Source organism: Poeciliopsis prolifica, unplaced genomic scaffold (assembly GCF_027474105.1).
Source record: "Poeciliopsis prolifica strain line A6 unplaced genomic scaffold, Auburn_PproV2 SCAFFOLD002, whole genome shotgun sequence".
Lineage (NCBI taxonomy): Eukaryota > Metazoa > Chordata > Actinopteri > Cyprinodontiformes > Poeciliidae > Poeciliopsis > Poeciliopsis prolifica.
The window spans coordinates 14,222,562-14,244,245 of record NW_026562377.1 but is presented as its reverse complement, the minus strand read 5'-3'; the positions used below and the strand labels follow the sequence as shown (position 1 = coordinate 14,244,245).

At 39.3% G+C, this 21,684-nt stretch overlaps 1 protein-coding gene across 1 annotated transcript in view; it reads left to right on the top strand.

The window, feature by feature from the left end:
* Positions 1 to 21,684, top strand: part of insrb (insulin receptor b) — an 85,695-nt gene that overhangs the window by 52,326 nt on the left and 11,685 nt on the right. Inside the window, exons 3-14 of the mRNA XM_055044368.1 lie at positions 6,977 to 7,182; positions 8,146 to 8,264; positions 15,831 to 15,970; positions 16,075 to 16,219; positions 16,309 to 16,523; positions 16,841 to 16,967; positions 17,125 to 17,363; positions 18,541 to 18,708; positions 18,782 to 18,980; positions 20,982 to 21,105; positions 21,261 to 21,414; positions 21,530 to 21,678. Of these exons, the coding sequence (XP_054900343.1) occupies positions 6,977 to 7,182; positions 8,146 to 8,264; positions 15,831 to 15,970; positions 16,075 to 16,219; positions 16,309 to 16,523; positions 16,841 to 16,967; positions 17,125 to 17,363; positions 18,541 to 18,708; positions 18,782 to 18,980; positions 20,982 to 21,105; positions 21,261 to 21,414; positions 21,530 to 21,678 (1,985 nt within the window). The remainder of the gene's footprint in view (positions 1 to 6,976; positions 7,183 to 8,145; positions 8,265 to 15,830; positions 15,971 to 16,074; positions 16,220 to 16,308; positions 16,524 to 16,840; positions 16,968 to 17,124; positions 17,364 to 18,540; positions 18,709 to 18,781; positions 18,981 to 20,981; positions 21,106 to 21,260; positions 21,415 to 21,529; positions 21,679 to 21,684) is intronic.

The following is a 21,684-nucleotide window of genomic DNA, read 5'->3' as shown; positions in this document are numbered from 1 at the left end:
GGCAGCAGGCCTGGCCAGTGCAGCAGAAGACAGACTGGGAAATCAATGAGCAGAAATACAAAGCAGGGTGAAGGGCCAACTTTATTAAGCTAGATCCATGCTTTCATTTGGTTAATTTCTTCATGTGTTCATATGTGTGTCATATTTGACCTAATTGAAACTGAAAGCATGGCTGATCAAGCTGTGGTGGAGTTAGATTTTTTTACAGTATCAATATGAAAAGTATTTCATGCGTCAGTCAGAAACTGTCCCCTTTTTATGTTTTAATGACGCTGATGTAAAGTCTGTATTATTTGTACGTATTTTGGTGATAAAGGATACAGTTATGATACAGTTATAAACTATTAAATCATTGGTGTTTTTTACAGTGAGGGATTGAGACAATACATGGATTATCTGTATATCTACACATTACTGGACAGCTTGATCTGCATAAAAACAAAATCTTGAATTACAAAAAGGTTCTAGGACAAAATCTAACTTTTGTTAAATGTTTGTGCAGCTGGTTGTTTTGTGCCAGCTGAAAAACAACTTTTTTTTTTAAGGTATTTTAAATTGATCCAAACATTTTTTTTAAGATTTAAACAAAATCATATATCAGTAACTAAATTTAATAACAGTACTAATTAAAATAAATCTGACTGAGATATTTATTCTGAGACGATATCTAGTTTTTTAACTGGGTTAGCCTCCCCGGGCTCTATTTATTTGCCTAACTCTCCTGACTCCTTCGCTTGCCAATTAGTGCAACCAGAAGAAACTCAACTCTTGTTACTCCCATTCAACTAAAAGAGAGTGTAAATGACAGGTAGTGAACAACAAAGACTCTTGTGGTTTTTATACTTGTGGTGTCATGAACCACAAACTGTCACTAACTTTCTTTTTAGACTGTTTACTCGTCTAACGCTCGACAGCCTGCAGAGATGGACAGAATGTCACTGTTTATGTTGAAAAGCTGCAGGAGATGTTGATGCAAGTGTGCAGATACACAGATGGGTGTGATTACTTACACTGATGGGAGCGAAGGGGCAAGCATGTGTCCTCCGCTTGATATTTTTCATCTATTCGATTTGTGAAGTGTGAAAAAGTCGAGTTCTGGACCTGACCCGGTTTAAGTGTCAGTTCCAATTAGAATCCAGGCGATTCAGGCAGGAGGATAGGCAAACCTTAAAACAACATCAAACCTCACGTCAGAGCGTTCTGCCCTTTCCTTTTACAACTCGTACTGTTTGTGAGAGGTTTATGTCTTTTGGATGCGTCTAAAGCTCGACTATTTGTTTTGCTGTCTCAGCCGAGATTCAGTGCATGTCCATGTCTGCATGCGATCACCAGCTGGCTGCATGCGACATGGTCAGTGAAGCCATATAAACTGCATAAACGTCCTGTCCAAACATTTGCCTGTGGGGATTCGTTGTGACTCATGCACTCCTCATAAAGAGAGATCACAGAGTGCCGTTGTTGTCAGCGTGTTGATGACAGATCTATGAAGCTGGTTAAGTAGGAAACACTCACCCCTCAGTTTATCAGTAGTGAAGCAGCGCTGCTTCTCAGTAAACGGTCTCCACTTCCTGAGAACTTATATCCATGCCATTGTTTTATTTTTATTGGACTAAAACCTCAGTTTTGAAGACTCTTTTGCTATTAGTCACATAGTTATTTTCTATCTCTTCATGCGTATCTGACACTTGTACGTCTATCTTCGTTAGAAGTCTTCAACTGTGACACCTATGACGAAGATGGACGTACACAATCAAAACATATCAAGTATGTCTGAAGAGATGGGGAAAAATTTGTCTGAGATGGTATCCTATATTAATAAATATTATAAATTTCATCAATAGACACCAAGAACTCTTTTTTTTTCAAATTCCTAATGTTTTAAAACTAGCAAAATGATTACGAAAGCCACATTACTGACTGTTCAGTTTGCTCATTTACGTCGTGTCAGTCGTCCTTGAGGATTGGGATGTACACACTGATATATTATGCAGCTCTTGTCCATTAGCCTGGATGGACAGAGCTCTGACTCCATTTGAGTGGCAAGAAGATGGATCGCATTTTATTAAAGGAGCTGATGTTACTTTCGCTTTAAAATGTGTGAGATCTGTAGGTTCCTCTGACTCCCTTCAAGTCTTACCTGATCTGTTTAATTTCTCTCCATCTTCAGCTGTTTTCTATCTTACTCATCAGAGCTGACACAAAGAATCATTTCCCTGAGCGTGTGTGTTGATTCATGTTTGCATCCACAAAGGTGTTTCTGATGCTATCACCCTCCGCCTCCTGGCGATCCGTGCATTTCTGTTTACACTCCTCCGTTTCTCTCCTCAACCATCTGAGGGCAAATTACTTACAATGGATCAGTCTGAGCATTTCTAGCAAAGCTTTGGAAGCTTAGGACTCCCACCGTAGCCAAATATAGTAAACATGAATCCAGCTGTGTGTGTGTGTTTAAAAAAAGAAAGAAATTGAGTCGAGGGCACTGGGGGGAGGGACGAACATGCATGCGCACGTTTTCTCCTGAGTAAACAGCTCTGGAGTAAAAACAAATTAAAAAGCGTGTTTGTTGTTGTTCCCAGCACTTTTGCCTTTAGACAACACTGCCAATTAAAGGGGAGGGTTTTCTTTCTGCGAAGCGTTGCCGTTTGTGACGGTGCTTGACTGGCTGCTTGGCTTCTCCCACGTTCCTTCTTCGGGGTAGAGAGCAGCCAGGGTTCTTTACTGCCACGGTCAAATGAAAGGTAAACACAGCACACCTTTGATCGGGGTTTGCGTTTAAGCTCCTTCCTGGAACAGACTGCGTGTGTTTGTGTGTATGTGGGGAGAAAAGGTGAGCAATTTATGAAATGACACACTGAGGTTTAACATGAGGCGTGTGCTTTGCTTAAGGAATGAAACCTATCCAGGATGCTACAGCTGCCACCTCCTCTTGTTGTTGAAGTGCAACTCAAATTCCTCCTGCATCCATCCATCCGTTCACGCACTCATCCATCCATCCCCTCCCTCCTTAATCCTGCCTGCTTGCATGAAAACAAAACAAGGCGTTACATGAATGAAAGTGGGAGGGGCTGAGTGGCCTAGAAAGGCAGGCAGATAGAGCAGCAGATAGTGGTGCAGGGCAGGGTGAGGCGGTGGTGAGGAAGAGGAGGAGGGGATGAATGAACGAGTGAGCTGACTGGAGCGTGTTTGGCACAGCAGCTAGCTTGTGTAGCCTGATGCAAGCGTGAGCAGAATTGGGAATAATGTTGCAGCAGTAGTAGCGTTATTAGGCCTGTGTTGGCATTATAACCTTAAAGCAGAAACACCACCAGCTTCACAATCTTTACAGCTATGGGATCTGCTTATTTAAAATGCAACGGGGTTTTTTTTCCTATGAAATTCAAACAATAGCTGATAAAAAAGCTTGAAACACGTCAGCATTAAAAGAATATGTACTAACACTGTAAATTCTGCTGTCAATCATAAAGTAATGATCAAATTGTGCTAATAAATGGTTCACATCTCTCATAGTGTTAAGTATTAACACCAGCATTCAAAATGAATAAATTATAATATGTGATCTAATGATTTTTATTTATAAAAGACAGAAGCAAATATTACCTTCTGGCAGGTGAAATAATCCCATAATTGCACTGCTTGGATCAAAGTTCAGACAAATGTGACCTATGTCTGACTTTTAATGGCAGTCATAATGAATTTATTATAATTATACTAATATGATTTAAATAATCTTTGTTGCGTTAACAGCTGCACTAATATCACGCCTGTTTGTTTTGTTTAATATAAAACAATATGAGGTAAAGTAAAAATAACAAATGAGAAAACATGCATGATATTGCTTAAACGTTTCTCTACAAATACATGCTGTTGCCTATAAATCGTGGTGCTTCATTCAGTGTTACCAGCCTGTGTGCATTTGATTCTGGCCCGTACCTCAATACCACCAACATTCCCTTGCAGAGTTATTCCCCAGACCTGTACATCACCTTATTCTAATCCCATCCTCTAAAACTAAATCTAGCTCCAAAAAACTGGTGTCTGCTCAGACTTTGTTCCCAGTCATTTAAAAGAAAAAACCTGCCCACATATTTAGAGGTTTTCACTTCGTAAAGAGTGCTGATAGGAAGAGTGTTATTACGCTTTGTAGCACTTTATCTGTTTCAATCATAAAATGGAGTTTTACTTATTAAATTGCGTATTAGAAATAAGGCGAGGAGAGATTATTTGCATAGCACATTTCAGTAACAAGACAATTAAATGATTTAAATCAGAGGTCATGTTAGCTTATTAGCTAGAATTGTGGATTGATTGCATGCAATTTCACAGTTTTATTTAAACGTGTAGCCAAGGGACGCAGCTAGAAGTTGCAGGTCTCTGGAATTCAGTTTGAGACCACTGATTTTACGATAGTAAAAGTCTTAAAATCATCATGTTGCTAGTTGTTATACTTTCCTATCTGTAAGTTAAAAAATATTATATATCATAGTTGAATTTCTATCTGGCTTTATAGCAGCAAATATTTATTTCAGTTCACTTTAACTTTATTCAGTTTATTTATATTCGATCAACAACTATTAATTAGTCACTTTATTATAATAAACAAGCCAGACTCTATGTCTGGATATTATTGATGTTAATCTGTAGATATAGGCATATAGCATTTATTATATCTGAGCAGCGTTGCTCCTGCTGTTGCTCCTCTAAAGTAGCGGCTTTGGATTCATCTTTCTGGACATGTTTGGCTCCTTCGCTGCGTCTACCGTCTCCCGCCCCTCGGCCTCTGCCCCAGCAGGGCCAGGGTTAAACCTGGGCGGCTCTCCACCCCAACATGGAAGAGGCCACAGAACAGTTGCCTCCCCCGGCCAGCAAACACATTGGCTGAAGCCGAGGGTGGATCTGGAGCGGAGCGGATCTCCGGCGCGGATCCTGGATCTGGAGCCGGACCAGGGATGCCCCTCCCCGCTCCGTTACGCGACGACGCCGTGGTCGCAGCACGTACGCATACAAACAGCCAACAGATGAGAGAGAGCGGGGTAGAGCTGTGCATTTCTCTCTGTCGGAGACGGCTGTGTGCTGTGCTGAAGTGGGTTCACAGCTCGTAGTACAGAAATAGCAGAGGAGTGAAGAACTACCCCAAAGGCTGAGCATAGTGTGGTTTTCCCTCTACTCATTGCTGCTCTTTTTTACCCTTATTATCCCACCAACTCCCTGCCCCCCTGCTTGCAGCAACCCTGTTTGCTTCTTTACTCAGGCAGTACAATGGGCAGCCTTCCAAGCAGAAAGAGGGGGTCCTAACCATGTCTTTGGTAATAAATGGATGAGGCTAAGTCCTCACAAACAGTGGCTGCTGCTGCAATTTTCAGCTCTTCGTCGATGGTGTTACAATTTTTGACTAAATTATAAAAGGATTTTATTTAACAGATTAAGATGACTTTTTATTGCTGTTTGACCCGAATCTGTCTTCTCTCTGGCACTCTGGTTCTGTTGTTTCTTGATCTCAAAACTGGCAGCAGGAGAATGGATCAAGTAAATGTATGATAAATTAAAATGAGCTCATTAATATCTAATGATAATTTTTTTTGAAGGGCAGTTTGGCATACGGAGACTTCATAATCCATTTTATTTTAATTATGATTTCATTTATCGTTTTTGGTTGTTGTTTTTATTTTGGGGTATTTAAAATGTCTTCCAACTCCAGTGTTAAGCATTACAAAATTAAAGTTTATTGGTCTTTGACAGTAAAACGTTGAACATGGCCTATGTTGGGATCCAAACAGGATTAATTTTGTCATTATGGTGATGGAGATAACGGCGTTAAATTAGAAATACAAATTTGCACACCCAGGTGAACATTTTCCCTGAAAATAACTTCAGTTAAAGCTGTGAGTATTGCTGGGCAAATGGAAAAATAAAATAAAATTTCCAAGGACATGGAGATAAACCTGTGGCAATCCAGCCACAACTACAATGAATTGATTTAGATCAGTCCATGTACTCATGTTAGAATGACCCAGGCTAAATCAATTAGAAAATCTTGACAACTGAATATTGAACGTTGCTCTTCACATTCACTCGTGTTACAATCTGAAGGATCTTCAGTTATTTTTTCTGTTTATGCAAAGAAGAATAAAAAACACCTACTCTAAAATACCAGCATCTATAACTAATGTGACAGGTGGCTGTGCAGGGAAAGGACAGATGAGGTCTGAGTACAAATTCACACCCCAATTTTCAGATTCTTTGCGGTTTATTTAAAAAAACAAAAACAAAATAAATCTTCCTTTTGAAGCTCAGTTTCCTTCCGGAGGAGATGAACACGCCACACACATCAGGCCTGGTAGATAGGATGACAATCAGGCTCTCTGACCAAATGGTGAAATGAAAGCTGACATTAGCTAGCAGCACACAATCTTCAGGCTTTCAGCCGTTCAGGTTGTTTCCATGGCGCTGCAGACTGCTGCTGTTGACCTGCCGACTGTAAACTGTGGTCACTAAATCTCTCCGCGGATGTCAGAGCAGCAGCGGTGTTTGTGCGGTTAAATCTTTGAAGGTCTTCACAGCTGCAGCAGTTCTGCTTTTGTTTTTGATCTCTGATTAGTGCTGGTACTCAACTTGTGAGCTTCAGTGCAATTTAACTTAAACCCCATTAATCTATCTGTGATGTTTTTTACCCCTGTAAAAAGCATTGCTTTACCACTGAAGTCCCGTTTAGATAGCGAGGTTCTGTTAGTGTGGGTAGACATGTAAATACAGGCTAATGAGAGCTTTTTTTGGAGCTTAATATCAATCACTGCAGGAGTCAGATCTGTGGCATGTCTGAGAGGTGAGCTTTAAACCAAGCTTGTGTATTTGTGCACAGATACAAAAAATGAGTCTGTTTCTCCTGCAGTTTCCTCAAACTTCAATAAAAATGTTGTAGGTCTGTCCTGTCTGTGTGGCTTGATATAAACCAACTTCTTCCTCTTCTGCTTTTCCTCAGCATGCGATAACTGTAAAAATGGCGCATGCATCCGTCAGGGCCAGTGCTGCCACGATCAGTGCCTGGGTGGCTGCTCGGAGCCGGGGAACGCCACCAGGTGTGTGGCCTGCAGGAACCTCCAGCATGGAAACATCTGCGTGGACAAATGCCCTCCTGGATACTACGTCTTCCAAGGCTGGCGCTGTGTCAGCTTCTTTTTCTGCCAGGTTTGTAGCAGCTGTGATTTCTGTCACCAAATCCCAGTACTGAGGTATTCTGATTTGTCTGAAGTAGGGTTCTGTGAAGTAGCTTGAAGCAAGTAGTGTTTTATTGCTTTCACTTTGTAGGACTTCTGATGTACGTTGTCAAAATTACAAATTTTTATAGCGTTTCATACCAGCTTTGTGTTGTTAATTTTCACAAGGTATCACTTTTGTGTCAGACAGCTCTGAAGGCGACATTCTGGAGACAGATGCAAAGTGTTTTATTTGCTCTAATCTGGTTTTAATAATTGTCTAATCAATAAATATCATTATATTAAAAAATATTTGACAAGTAGGGATGAAAGTATATATTAATTTCCTGAATTTCCTAAAACAGAACAGAATAGAATAGAATAGCAATAGGAAAGCCTTTATTGTCTCACTGAGGGAAAATTCTGCCGTAACAGAGGATCTGATGTATACAGGTTCACACAGAAGTTCCAAAAGTTTTAGAAAATGCATAAAAATCAAAATTAAAAATAACACTTATCTTCACATTGTACAAGAGTATAACATAAAAAATACTGTGCAGTTATTAGAATATAAATATTGTACTTACAATCCAAAGGATGTACAACTGAGTGAGATGATGTTTATAAAATGTCCATAACATGGATTTGTTTTGAACTTTAAAAAAAAAACACAGCAGACTTTTTACAGTTGGTATACATAGACAGAAGAAATCTATTAAAAATGTGTAAAAAACAAACAAAAAAAAGCTGTAATAACTGTGCTAATGCCAGCATGGATGTAAACATTGATTTTATTTGACCAAAATATGACCATAGGCATATTATGGGGGAAAACTAAGACTCGCCCCAGGGATCAGAAGCCATTGTAATTAATTCAGTACAATAGAAAATCTTTTAAACCACCAAAATAGATTGGGCTGATGTCTTTTTTTATTTTACTTTTTTTGTCTTGCAGGACCTTCATAACCAGTGTAAGAAATCTAAAAACCTGGATGCCAACTGCCATGAATACGTCATCCACAATGGGGCCTGCATTCAGGAGTGTCCTTCTGGATACAGCAGCAACTCCACTACGTAAGTCTGGCTCACCAAGAGCTCACATGCAAACACGTCTCAAAGGTCACCATCAACACTAGAGAAACAAATGTGTGGTGGTTCGTGAGCACAGTAACATTTGTACACAAATGTACAAGGGCGTTGTTGAGTAGAGAGATCTATTATCTGAGTAAAGAATGAGGCAGGAGCTGATTTTTCTCCTCCTTTGGGGAATTTTAATCATTTATTTCTCCATGTTTGTTATTCATCTGCTCATCGGTGAAATTAATCTTATAGGCTTAAAAATGTGAAGGGCTTCTGCAGTAGGGTTATTGATACAGTGAATGTCAATCTGCAGTTTCTCATTGCATACAACTAACTTGCCATCTTTGTATCAAAGAATATGGCTCAAAGCAAAAAGTTCAGTTTTATGAGTCACAAAATAAGCTGCATGCCATCAGACCTAACAAACTAATATTGAACTGGAAACACCCAATATGGAGTTTCTAGTCATTACTTTATATTAAAGTCCTCAAATAAGCCTATTTTGTTCTCATAGTTTCCAGAATATTTTAATGGTTACAAAATTAAGTCCCAATTGAGTTATTTGCTATTTAAATAACAAGAAGCAAATTTATCCTGGTAAATAGTCTCTGTGCTGTTTATGACTCAAAATGCAAAGTGGATATATTATTAAAATTTGATTTTACAGCTGTCATTTTCTAAAAGTGTTCTTGTAATATTGTATCCTGTTCAGCGAGTTCACTGTGTACGAGGAGATTAACATGACTTATTTTTCCTGGTGAAAGGACACTTGCGTGGTCAAACTGAACCAGCTTCAGTAATCTGTCAAGGTGCTGTTTATTTAGTGTGATTGGATGTTTCACAAGGTTGTTTTATCATAGGGATATGAAAGATCAGTTTAAAGAGTCATAAACGCGTTTTATCCTACCGGAAAAGATTATGTCTGTGCTTAAGGTGACTGGAGTAGAATATGCCAGAGAGGTGGAAAAGTGAAGGAACTGATAAAGAGCCACATAACGAGGCCTTTATCCTACTACTTCATATCACAAATGCAAAATCATCCCAAACATCTTTTATACCTTCTTCATTTGAGCTCATCGTTTGATCTGCATTCCAATAATCAGAGCATTCTTACTTGTTGCAAAGGAAAATCACTGTCATGCTTATTTAGCCTCACTGGCTCTTGCTAAACCAGGGAGATGCGTGTTTGTTTAAAAGCCAAGTATGTGTTTTGGAAACCACTCCTGTTTACACGCTCACTAAACGCATGCATGAGGCTTGAGCAACGAGTGTAACATACTTTCCAGCAGGAGGAATGAAATATTCATGTGACTAAATCATTAATGTGAGCTATTGCAAGAGGCGACAGTCACACCAACTAAAGACGACAACCCGAGATCAATATGAAAAGACGGGGACAAGTTTGTGTTTCACAAAGCCTCTTGGTCTGCAGCAATCTGACATTTATTGATGCTATTTATATATTTCAGAATGGTTTGCGCTATATTCTTCAGATAATAATTCACTGACGTTGTTGATACGGATTAGATGCACCGTATGTGTTTTTTATGTATCACTCACCAAACTGTACACTGAGGAAGCTGACCTCTGCGTCTTAAAGGTCAGAGCCGAAATCCTACATGAGAGGTAGAATAGAGCCTCACGGCCAGGGCTGCAGGGTGAGCTGAGACCACTTGGAAACTAGCACAAGTCAAACCTGGATTGAATTATTTTCACTATTTGCAATTTGTTTTAAAACCCCAGTTTGCCATTTATGAATCCTTTCTGTATGTTTTTGGTTTTCCCCAATAATATTGTGAGCTTGTCATCATAAATCCATAACATGGCTGGGCCAATAGGGTTTACTGATGCCAACTGTTCAGTTACAATCTTGTGATGTCATTGACACTGTTATTGCCATGGAAATCCATGTTTCATGATATAGATGTCGTCAGTGTACATCTGTTACTGCAAAAAAAAAAAAATACAAGTTTGTTTTTTAGGATTCCTTAGAGCTGCATTGTCAGCATTTTTATCTTTCTGTCAGGACATCAGTTGTGAAGAATGAAATCAATAAGAGTTTTTGCTGCTTCAGTGTTTCTCATGGCACACCAACTCTATGATTGGTGTTTTTTGAATGATTTGACTGTTTATACAGAATGTAATTTAAAGTGCTTTAAATTAAAATCAAGCACCTAGAAGAAAAAAACAATTGCTTTGAAAAGGGAAAAAACAGAATAAAAGTGAAATTTAAGTTTTGCATAAAGCAGGAGCAACGTTAAAATGTGAATCTAAAATAAATAGATGAAACATCATTAAAATGAAATAAAAAAATAAATAAAAGCAAGCACCTTTTTCCCAGTTTTCACTTTTATTCTGGAGTTGTATGGATTTAGTAGCAGACATTATGTGAATTGTAAATTTAGTAACAGTATAACAACACCCAGGTTTCTTTATGACTTGTGCTCATTGAGATGAAATAAGTGGAAATCTCTCACTTTGTACAGCTGGGATGAAAAACAAAGATGTTTGTCATCTTCCTAGCATTAAGCTGAAGGAAACTCCTACCAATACCTATTGGTATTTATTGACATATTGATATATATGCAGTGACAGTAAGGAACTATAGTCATGTGGTGACAAAGAAATATGAAACTACGATTCACCAGGATGGTGAGAGATGCCGTAGTGCTCCATCATCTGGGCTGGGAGCAGAATATGGATATTATATGGATGTTGGGAAACCCTGTGTATGATTTCTGCTCATATTTGGAAGATGTACAAGTCTGCCTGGTAAGACTAGACCACAGTATGAGAAAATCCAGTTTTTCCTGTCCATCTTTATATTGTAATAAAGTGTTGAATGCAACACTGAGATCTAGTAGAGCGACAGGAAGTAGAGTTTCAGCACATGATGGCCGTGATAACAAAGCTCTGTGGGAAACGTTCCTCTCTTTTCTACCTCCATCCTGCTGTGGAAAAATGTTTGCCAGTGCTGCTGAGTTGGAACCTTAAGTTTCACCTTTTAGCGCTGGTGGTTGGATCGGAAACTGATCCCATGAAGTGTCTGAAAGTTTTCCACAGCAGAGTTTGCGTTTCCATGTGCGCCCGTAGATATCATGTGATAAACAAGGTTTTTCCATCAGTACCGTTTTGCAGCACAGCGGCCGATGTGTGTTTTGGTTAAAGCAAGAACTAACGTCATTACAGATGCGTAGCTTCTCACAAGTTACAAACGCAGTCACAATGGATACGGGACATTTTATTTACTTACCGTGCATTGTGTTCATGAAAGACTATGGCAGCTTTAACCATAACTGCTGTAATGATCCAGTGAGAGTTGACTGGATGTTTCACAAATGATCAGTTTCCATCTGTCTATAGGTTTCTTTTGTGTCGTCCACCACAGAGTTGGGTAGTAACAAGGACTGAAAAATATACTTTTACAAGTATTATTATTATTTTTACTTGGGTAAGGTTAGTTGGAAGTATCGCTACTTTTACTTGAGTAAAATTTCTGGATACTTCATGTGAGTGACTTCACAAGAACAAGCTTGTTTTAACCAAACATTAAAGTGAAGTTTTATATTGAAAACTGATTGGGAAAAATCTTTCTTTCATCTGATTTTGTTTTTTTATAATTACTGTATTTTCAGGACTATAAGTCACATGTATGTGCTTAGTGTTGGATTTTATCAAATAAATTTCCGCCGAAAATGCGACTTATATATGTATATTTCTTTTTTATTATGCATTTTATGGCTGGTGCGACTTATACTCCGCAACACTTATAGTCCGGAAAGTACGGTATGCCATTTATATTAATTGTTTTCAGTTTGATCTTTAAAAAAACAACATTTCAACATAATGTACTGTTAATTTTTTTCCAACTGATGAAGGGACTTTTAAATGTTTTGTTCAGTTAATGAAAACATAAACATTTAGTTGCCTTTTTACTAAATACTTTTCTGAGAAATTTCACACACTACTTTTTAATTTCACTTGAGTAAAAATGTATCAAAGTAGTTCTATTCTTACTTGAGTACAAGTTTTGGGTTCTCTATCCACCTCTGCTCCACCCGTCCGTCCGTCCGTCCATCCATCCATCCATCCATCCATCCATCCATCCATCCATCCATCCATCCATCCATCCATCCATCCATCCATCCATCCATCCATCCATCCATCCATCCAATCCATCCATCCATCCATCCATCCATCCATCCATCCATCCATCCATCCATCCATCCATCCATCCATGTTTTGTGTATGCATGGATGAATCCTTCTTTCATTGTGAGCTTTTTAATTCATGGAAATAAATCAAAAGTGAACTGAGAACTCTGCCAACTTCAATCTGGAAAACTATACAATTTGGACATTAAAAATGTTCATTGCTGGATATTTCAGTCCAGCTGCCAGTCTTAATGCCTTCATTTCACATATCTGTAACATTCCTCAAGATATCACACATCAAAAGACATTAATTAAGCTTTATTATGTCATTCTGTACACATTTGGAAATTTGCTCCAATCTGTTTTATGATGTTAAATTTATTTCAACTGGTGATTCTCTTCCAAACTGTATTTAGCCACATCTGCTGCTCTCAGAAAGCATCTGCTATGGAAAAGGAGTTTGCTCATCTTTTTTTGGACAACGTGACAGCGAGCACGCCATCCCACATTTGGTGTGGTTCTGTCAGGGTTGGGCTGAAACCAAAACCTGAGCGTCAGCTGCAGGCCTCTGCTCTAGATGGTTCCAACAGAACCCCAGAGTCCGAGTCACAGGGTTCAGATAAACACTGTCCCTTTAAGAGCTGCCCTCGGAGCCCCGGCCTGTCTGCCTGTGTGTCTGTGTTTTTGGTACAACAGCCCAAAACATTCTCCCTTTTCTGCGTTACGCTGGAGAGACAGAGTACATGTCTTTTTTCTCCATGTGTGGGAGACGGAGAAAGACAACTCCTTGAATTTTTCTTATTATTTATTGTTTTGGAGAGCTTGTTACCGTATTTTCACTCGCTCAAAAATCATAAGGCGAGGAAAATGCTGGTAGGACTTCTCAAGCATTTGATAAAAAGTAAACAAACATCTCTGGACTGAAACTGGGAGGTTGCTGTAAGGACACTCAGTGGGGACCCATAAATTCAACCACACACAGGAGTACACAAAGGAAAAAACAAGTTTAATTAAATTTTCAGATTCTGGTTGCTGGTCAGGATGAGGTCGTCAGACACAGCACTGTAGAGCAGCGGACGGGTGGAGCAGAGAAACTAAGGGTTTGACAACAGGGAGGTGCAGGTAACCAGGTTGCACAGGCTTTTGTGCAAGAAGTGAAGATCTCCACAAGGAGGCAACATCCAGGGACTTTGACAACAATCAGACAGAGGACAGAGAGAGAATACTTCACCACTTGATACATGTTCACATTATTTATTGAGTGTATCAAATATATTTAGAATTTAACTGAAGATATGACATAATATAATATACAATAAAATACAATGACTTAAATCTCATTGTATAGACGAGGTCATCAAATCAGTCTGTCAACTACATTGCCTGTAGGGATTTTTAATGTCCAGCAGGTGTCAGTATTCAGCGACACAGCATCGACACAGTTTTGCTTTGAGTCGAAACGTTTCATGATGCCTCATTTACCCATCACTAACTGAAGGCCAGAAGCCAGATTATCAACAGATAATCTGGCAAGGAGGCAGAGGCTGAGAGGTCTTTAAGTAGGGCGGGGCCCAGGTGGAACAGGTAAGCAATCAGGCGTGGCAGGTGAGCTGAATGAGTGTTAAAACACAGCATGGACAGGACAGAACAAGAATCCTGACAGGTTTCCATGTCTTTGTACTAAATTGTGAGGACAGCGCAGCAGGAAGAGGGAGAGAGTCAGGGCACGGCCCTTGAGAGGGGATGATGATAGGAGTTACATAAAGCAGAATTTAAAGCATGAAGAGATTTCAAATGGCAATTCGTGCATAGATTATATGTTTCCCTCAACAAACAATAGCATCCTTTGTAAGCTGATATCCCCATGTACAGGGACTTTAAAAAAGGTGACTGCATCACCTTCTGCCTGATCTAAACGTGTTAAAGCTACCAGCCAGAATTTTATACAAGAACTTTTAATGTGGTTTGTCAACTATAGACCAACATGCTATCTTTTTTTTCTTTTGAAATGCTGTTTTGGTGTAAAAAAACTAAGACGGCATCCCAAAGCAAAATTCCTCCAGCGGCATCACATGAGGCATTTTTCTTTGCAGTTAATATACAACACTTTTATATAGACATACACACTTTATTCTTTAACAATACTGACATTAAGACCACTTGAAAAATAAAAGAAGTCAAACCTGGATTGAATTATTTTGCAAGTTGGATGGACCAGTAGGGTTTATTGATGCCAACTGATCAGTTACAATCTTGTCATATTATTGACGCTGTTGTTGCCATGAAAATCCATGTTTAATTATATAGATGTTGTCAGTGTTACATCTGTAACTGGAACAAAAGATATGAGTTTGATTTTTAGGATTCCTTACAGTTGTATTGTAAGCATTTTTATCTATCTGTCAAAGGATTAATCATTATCTTTCTGAATTATAAATGCAGCCTTTCTCCACACATTTTCAAGTAATTTTCAAGCGAAGCGCTTCGGGCTTGAAAGCTGTAGTCTGTAAAAGGAACAAAAAGACAGATTAAGCTCTTTAGAAATCTCTCGAGGGATTTTCGAAGCTTGTTTGTCAATGAATTTCCTAAAAGGCGCTATCAAGGCCTCTTCGTGCTGTGAAATCCTGCCTGCGTTTGTGATTTCGTGCAGAAGTGCACACGTGCAGGCAGAGGACGTCACCGAGCGAACAGAGAGACAAAGCAACAGGCGAGAGCCCCTTTGGGAGCTGCGGCGGTGTTTGTTTGGGTTTGTCAGTGATTACGCTCTCTTTGATCATTCACATCGGTCGCCTCAGTCCAAATAAACATCAAGGAGGTGCAGAAATGAATGAGAGCGGGTATAATCTGCGTTTACGGGCTCATTATGGGAGTTATCTGATTACTGGAGAGTAACATGCTCTTCTGAATTGTGAGCAGATTTTTGCAACCAGCAGACAGAAGCTGGTTGTCATTTGAGCTCCAAATTAATTTGATTTGCAATCACCACCTAGATTCAACTTTTGACATATTCCAACCTCAGATTTGATGTATTTTCCTTGGTTTTATATGGCACAGTAAGACAAAGTACACAATGATTGTGAAGTAAAAGAAAACTGATGCATGTTTTTTTACATTTAACAATTAGTGTGCTGTGGATTGATATTGAGCACAGTCTTACTCTGATAACCCTTACTGAAAATCTGATATGTTAGAATAAAGTAGAATAGAGTAGAATTAAATTTATTGTCATCATATCTGAAGGCACAACAAAATTGAGAATTCTTTTACCAAGCCACCCTTCATTGCTGAACTATGATTATTCATTAAAAAAAAAAACAAACAAACAAGAATATGACAAAGAAACAATAGATTTGAAAATTATGTACTGTCCCGGTTTGGTTTAATCTCAGTTTTTGTGTTTGTTTAGGCTAACCTGTGAACCTTGTGCGGGCCCCTGTCCTAAAGCATGCCAGGGAAATAAAACGATTGACTCTGTAACTTCGGCCCAGGCGTTAAGAGGATGCACCGTCATTGAGGGCAACATGGTCATCAAGATCCGAGGAGGAAGTAAGTAGTTTACCCACCGCTGTAACAGCTGCATGTTCTGTCATTCTATATTTTGCATAATAGTCTCTGCCTGGCTGAAAACTCCACTGTCTTCCTGCTTACAGCGAACATAGCGGCCGAGCTGGAGGCAAGCCTTGGTCAGATCGAGGTCATCAAAGGTTACCTTAGTATTCGCAGAGCCTACGCATTGGTCTCCCTCTCCTTCCTGCGAAAGCTACATACTATTAAGGGAGAGCAACTTGAAGCAGAGTAAGCGCTCCTTCTTCCACCTCTCATCTCATATTTATTTCGTGCTAGGATGCATCTGTTAACTGCTTATTTCTGCGTTCCTCCATTAGTAGCTACGCCTTCTACGCGCTCGACAACCAGAACCTCCGCCAGCTGTGGGATTGGTCCAAGCATAACTTGACGATCGAACGAGGTCGCACGTTCTTCCACTTCAACTCTAAGCTTTGCATGTCGGAAATCAGAAAGCTAGAGGAGATAACGGGAACCAAGGAGCGCAACCAGAAGAACGACATCGCAGCTCGCACCAACGGAGACCAAGCATCCTGTAAGAGACCTCATGTCTGACTCACTAAACATTTTTGGATAACATATAAGAAAAATATTGAAAACCATTCATCCTTTTCCACCCACTTAAATATACACCACTTTGTGTAGGTTGATAACATCTCAATAATGTATCAAGTTTGTAAATTTAATGTCATAAAATGTTTTTGAAGAATTAACACCTTTGTTGAAGTTTTGGATAAAACTTTATTTTCTCAAACTTTAATTATCTTTGGGTTGGAGATTAAAGGTTTTCTGTGATGTGTATTTCAAGCTGTTCTTACAGATATGCTGACCTCCGACTCTTTTGTTGTGTAGGTGAGATGCAGCTGCTGAACTTCACTTCTGTCAAGGTCAGGTTCAACATGATCATCCTGAAGTGGAATTCGTTTTGGCCGTCGGACTACAGAGACCTGCTGGGCTTTATGGTTCTCTACAAAGAGGCGTAAGTGGGAAGTTTTTATATCCCAAATTACATGTTTTGTTTTTTTTTATTTCCATTACAGCATTGTCATATTTATGATGTTACAGTCATTGTGCATTTTTTTCTGTTTTTTCCCCTGAATTTTCTGACTGACTTTTTTTTTTTATGTCAAACGCAGCCCGTACAAGAATGTGACGGAGTTTGACGGACAAGATGCGTGTGGTTCAAACAGCTGGGTGATTGCTGACGTTGACCCACCGCCCCGCGCCAACCAGGAAGATCCAGGCTACCTCATCCGGTCGTTGAAACCCTGGACCCAGTACGCCATCATGGTGAGAACCCAGCTGTCTGCGTCTGATGAGCATCAGGTCCATGGAGCCAAGAGTGAGATCATCTATGTTCGCACGAACGCCTCAAGTAAGTAGAACTGACACTGATGTTAATTTTAGATTTTTAAACTGCTTAGACGACATATAAATACATTTGTTTTATCAACTGGGTCCAGATCTCATCATTGACGGAACCGCTTAGCTTAACTTACTTTAAAGCAACATCAATAATTATCTGAGCGCTACGTGCCGCTGTAAACTAGACATCAAATGATACAGCTTTTAAAGAAAACTGCTTATTATGAAACAGAATAGCAACCATTTCTGTTCAAGCATAATTAAAAAAACAAAATTACCAACGAGGCATATCAAAACAGAGAGAACATTGGTATCTGTAAAGATCCTCAGCAGAAGACAGATTGCTACAAATTACCAAACAATTTGTAGTGATGTGCAGAGTCTGATAGAAATAAATAATTGTTAGAACCTTAAAAGATAGTTTTCAGTCTGTGGAGTTTTTAATTAGACAAAAAAGAGAGTTTCTTTCCTTGTGAATAAAATAATTTAAAATTTTTCTTTTTTTCTACAGAAGTATTCATAAAACTGATAATTATTAACCTAAAACCAGTAAATTTAGGTTTTTTTATCCAACAACTGAAACCTTTCTGAGTTTTTATTCAGTAAAACATGGAATCAAACAGCTGTTCTGCTGTATCGTCTATCTTTTATCTTCTTTTACTCTGTTTTGCTTCATAAAACAGCTGACCGTACCATGACCACACTTTGCTTCAGAGTTGTGAATGTTCATTAGTTGTCTGCGAACAAATCAACTTTGAGTGTTCTTATTAAATTGAAATTCTAAAGGAAATTGTAATAAAACCATGATTATGATTTTGCTCCTGACTGCATAGTTTCCTCTCCTGAAAATAATTCACAACATATTTTGTGAGTTTAAACATGGAACTGCATGCAGTGTTACTTAATTGCATTCTTATTTCTTCCTTCCCTTCTGTTAAATCAATAACAGTAAAACCTCTCACTGTTTAATGTGTGTCATATGAGAATATTCGAATTAAATAGAGAGAATATTGGTATCCTTAAAGATATCAATGTGTCTTTGGTAGCTGCATAACTTTGTTGTCATTCCTGTTTTTACTGGAACTGTGTGTTTGCATCCATGCAAGTCTATCAAACAGTTCTAGTTCAAGGTTGCACTGTGTCTTATTTTACAGTTTTGACTAAATGTCGTCTTTTGCCTCCTTCAGAGCCCTCTGGACCTCTGGATCCCATCTCATCCTCAAATTCCTCATCTCAGATCATCTTGAAGTGGAAGCCTCCCACCAGTCCCAACGGCAACATCACCCACTACCGGGTCATCTGTCACAAGCAGGAGGAGGGCAGTGACCTTTATAAGTTTGATTACTGCCTGCAAGGTAAGTAAAAACTGTAACCATCGGCTGTCCCCCTTTCTCCTGGCTTCACCTCACACCACTCTGTCCTCCCCAGGAATGAAGCTGCCATCCCGCACCCCCACCCACCCCAACAGCGAAGACGAGCAGAAGTGGAACCGGACAGAAGAGCCCAACTCGGGGGGCGGGTGCTGCACTTGCCCAAAGACGAAAATGGAGATCGAGAAGCAGCAGAAGGAGATAGCGTACCGCAAGACCTTTGAGGATTATCTCCATAATGTAGTTTTTGAGAGCAAGTGAGTTGTCTCAGTCAGTTCAGTTTATTTATGTAGCATTAATTCACAACTTGCGTCATGCTAAGTCTTTTCCAAAGTCACATTTCCAGATGATTTCCCCCATTTTGTGATATATAAACCCTAAAATGCCTGATCAATTTTAAAAATTTCACTGTAAAATTCTGAAAGTCACAGAGAGACAGGAAGGGCACAAGGAAAGAACGAATGACAGTAGAAAGGATAAAGTGAAGAAATATTCAACAAGAGACAGTCCGGAGGCAGAAAGTGATGAAAAAAGAGAAGGAAAGCAACAAAGAAGGAAGGAAAGAAGGAGAAAGAGGAAGAAAAAGGCACGACAGGGAAAATAACAAAAACAAGAGAGTAAATAAAGAAAAAAGAAAAAGACTTTCTGAAGGATGAAAATCTGGAATAAAGAATGGAAATACAAATATTTTTCCAGTTTCTCCTCTTTTTCTGTATTTATCCCAACCTGGAAAACACCTAAATTCCTGAAATTTCAAGCTTGAATTTGAACCCTGAGCAACAAAAAACTAGCAATTAAAAAAATGCAAACAAGAAAACAGTGATTAAAAAACAAGAGCAAAAATAAATACAATAATTATTTTTTTTTAATCCCCTTTGATAACTTACTGTAAAGTAAGCTTAGTAGAGGAGTCATGTCGAAAAAACACAGAACAATTTAAGCCACCATTTCCCATTTTCACAGTAATCAGCTGCTTCACAATTGTTTGTGAAGCAAACGTTTTCTTTTAATCCCAGAAACCGTGACATTCATTTCGGAGCAGCTCACATCTTTCTGTCTGTGGGTTTTCTTAGACGCTTGTTTTTGTGCAAAGCAACAATTTTTGGGGGGCTTAAGGTGGGAGGTGCTGAGTATCTGACCCTTCCTCCCCCTGAAACACACACACAATTCACACAGTTCCCCAAGGGAGTGATTACTGTGCCCATTTTCATTTATGCCAGTCAGGGATGCAATCATGCGAACTGCCATTTGGAAACACACAAACACTCTGCTTCGCACACTCATGGCTGTTGAAGGGTTGAGCTCTTGGTACAAACAACAATCCTCGTGCTCCCTAAGTCCATCAACCAGTGGGAGACATGGGTGTTTTTCTTCCACCTGACTGAGAATCAACTCGGCAGGAGTTAAGCATCAACAGGTCGACCGCTGCTGTGATTAAACATATGAATTCTGCCATTTTTTTAAGTTTGGAAAAGTTTATTTCTGTGCTTTGACAAAAAATAATGTCCTCCACAAGATTTATTGGTTGCTTTGGTAAAAATGGCTTAAACCAAATGTTGTCTCACACTGGGAAAGAAATCTAACTTTTAAGATTTATTCTGTGACAAAAATTGTATTTTAAGAAATTGAATAACCCTAGAAACTTTTCAGGAGACAAAAAAAAACAGCAAAGTAGTTGTTCAGTTCTTCCGTGTAATGGAATATGAATGAAGTTTTTACTTCAATCTGCTCCTTTTTAAAAATGTCAGAAGGAAACGTAATAAGGAAAATGTTGATATGTTGAAAATTTATTAGTATCTGAACATGTTGGTGGAAAGAAATATTTGAGCATCTTAAAAATTATACTGTAGGACATAATTTTCCCTCTCTCTGCTCCTCCGTCGTGTTATTGTGGAAAGTGTTTCTCTGTTGACTAGAGACTGATTTAACAGCAGGTCTGCCAATAAGTGTAACACGACTTATTTTGATTAAAAATCTCAATTTAATTTTCTTTCCCACTAGAGATGTTTTCAGTCCGTTTACTCATTTTTGCAAGAGTTGCCAACATGTGTGGATTTTGCCTGATAATTAGAGGCGCTGTAGGTAAAGGAAGCTTCTCTCAGTGGCGTCTCATGCTGCAAATGGCTGCTGGTGCCATGAACGGGTCCAGAGGGAGTTTATCCTTTTAAAGTCATGACGTCAGACCAATTCCTGTGAAAAACTCGCTCGAGGTCAAGATTGTTAGCTTTTTGTAACGTCTCCTTGCCCTGTTTTCCCAGACAAAGTCGCCCACGACGCTCTGTGGAGAATCTTGAGCCCATTGGGTCCACACACTTTTATTCCACAATGTCCAATCTGCTGAACACCACTGCCTCAAACAAGGAAGAAGAGAAGGATGATAAGGTATCCAAGATCTCAAAAAAATTGTTCTGTTCCACGGGTAAAGTTCTCATTCAGTGTTTTTGTTTGTTTTCGGATGGTTGATGACGCAGTGTGAAACCCGCTTTATTATTTTTACGGTATCTAATGGCACATTCTCTCTCCTTATTTCTGCTCAGGTGGTGGAAAATGTGTTTGGAAGGGAGTCAACAGTCATATCCAACCTGCAGCACTTCACCAGCTATAAGATAGAGATCATAGCCTGCAACCATCTCACTGACTCCAGCCGCTGCAGCATGGCCACCTACGTCAGCGCCCGGACCATGCCAGAGCGTAAGAACCCTTTCACATAGCAAGATCTGTTTGTCAAACCTAAAACTAACACCATAGAAGATATTGATGTTTGAGATGAAATTATCTCCACTGAGATGCTGCTCCTAATGTCCAGTAAAAGCAGACGACATCCCTGGACCGGTGACCCATGAGATTGTGAATGAAGAACCTCCCCATGTGCTTGTGAAATGGAACAAGCCTCCATCGCCTAATGGCCTCATCATCCTTTACGAGGTTTTCTACCGCAAGGTTGGAGACACAGAGGTAAAC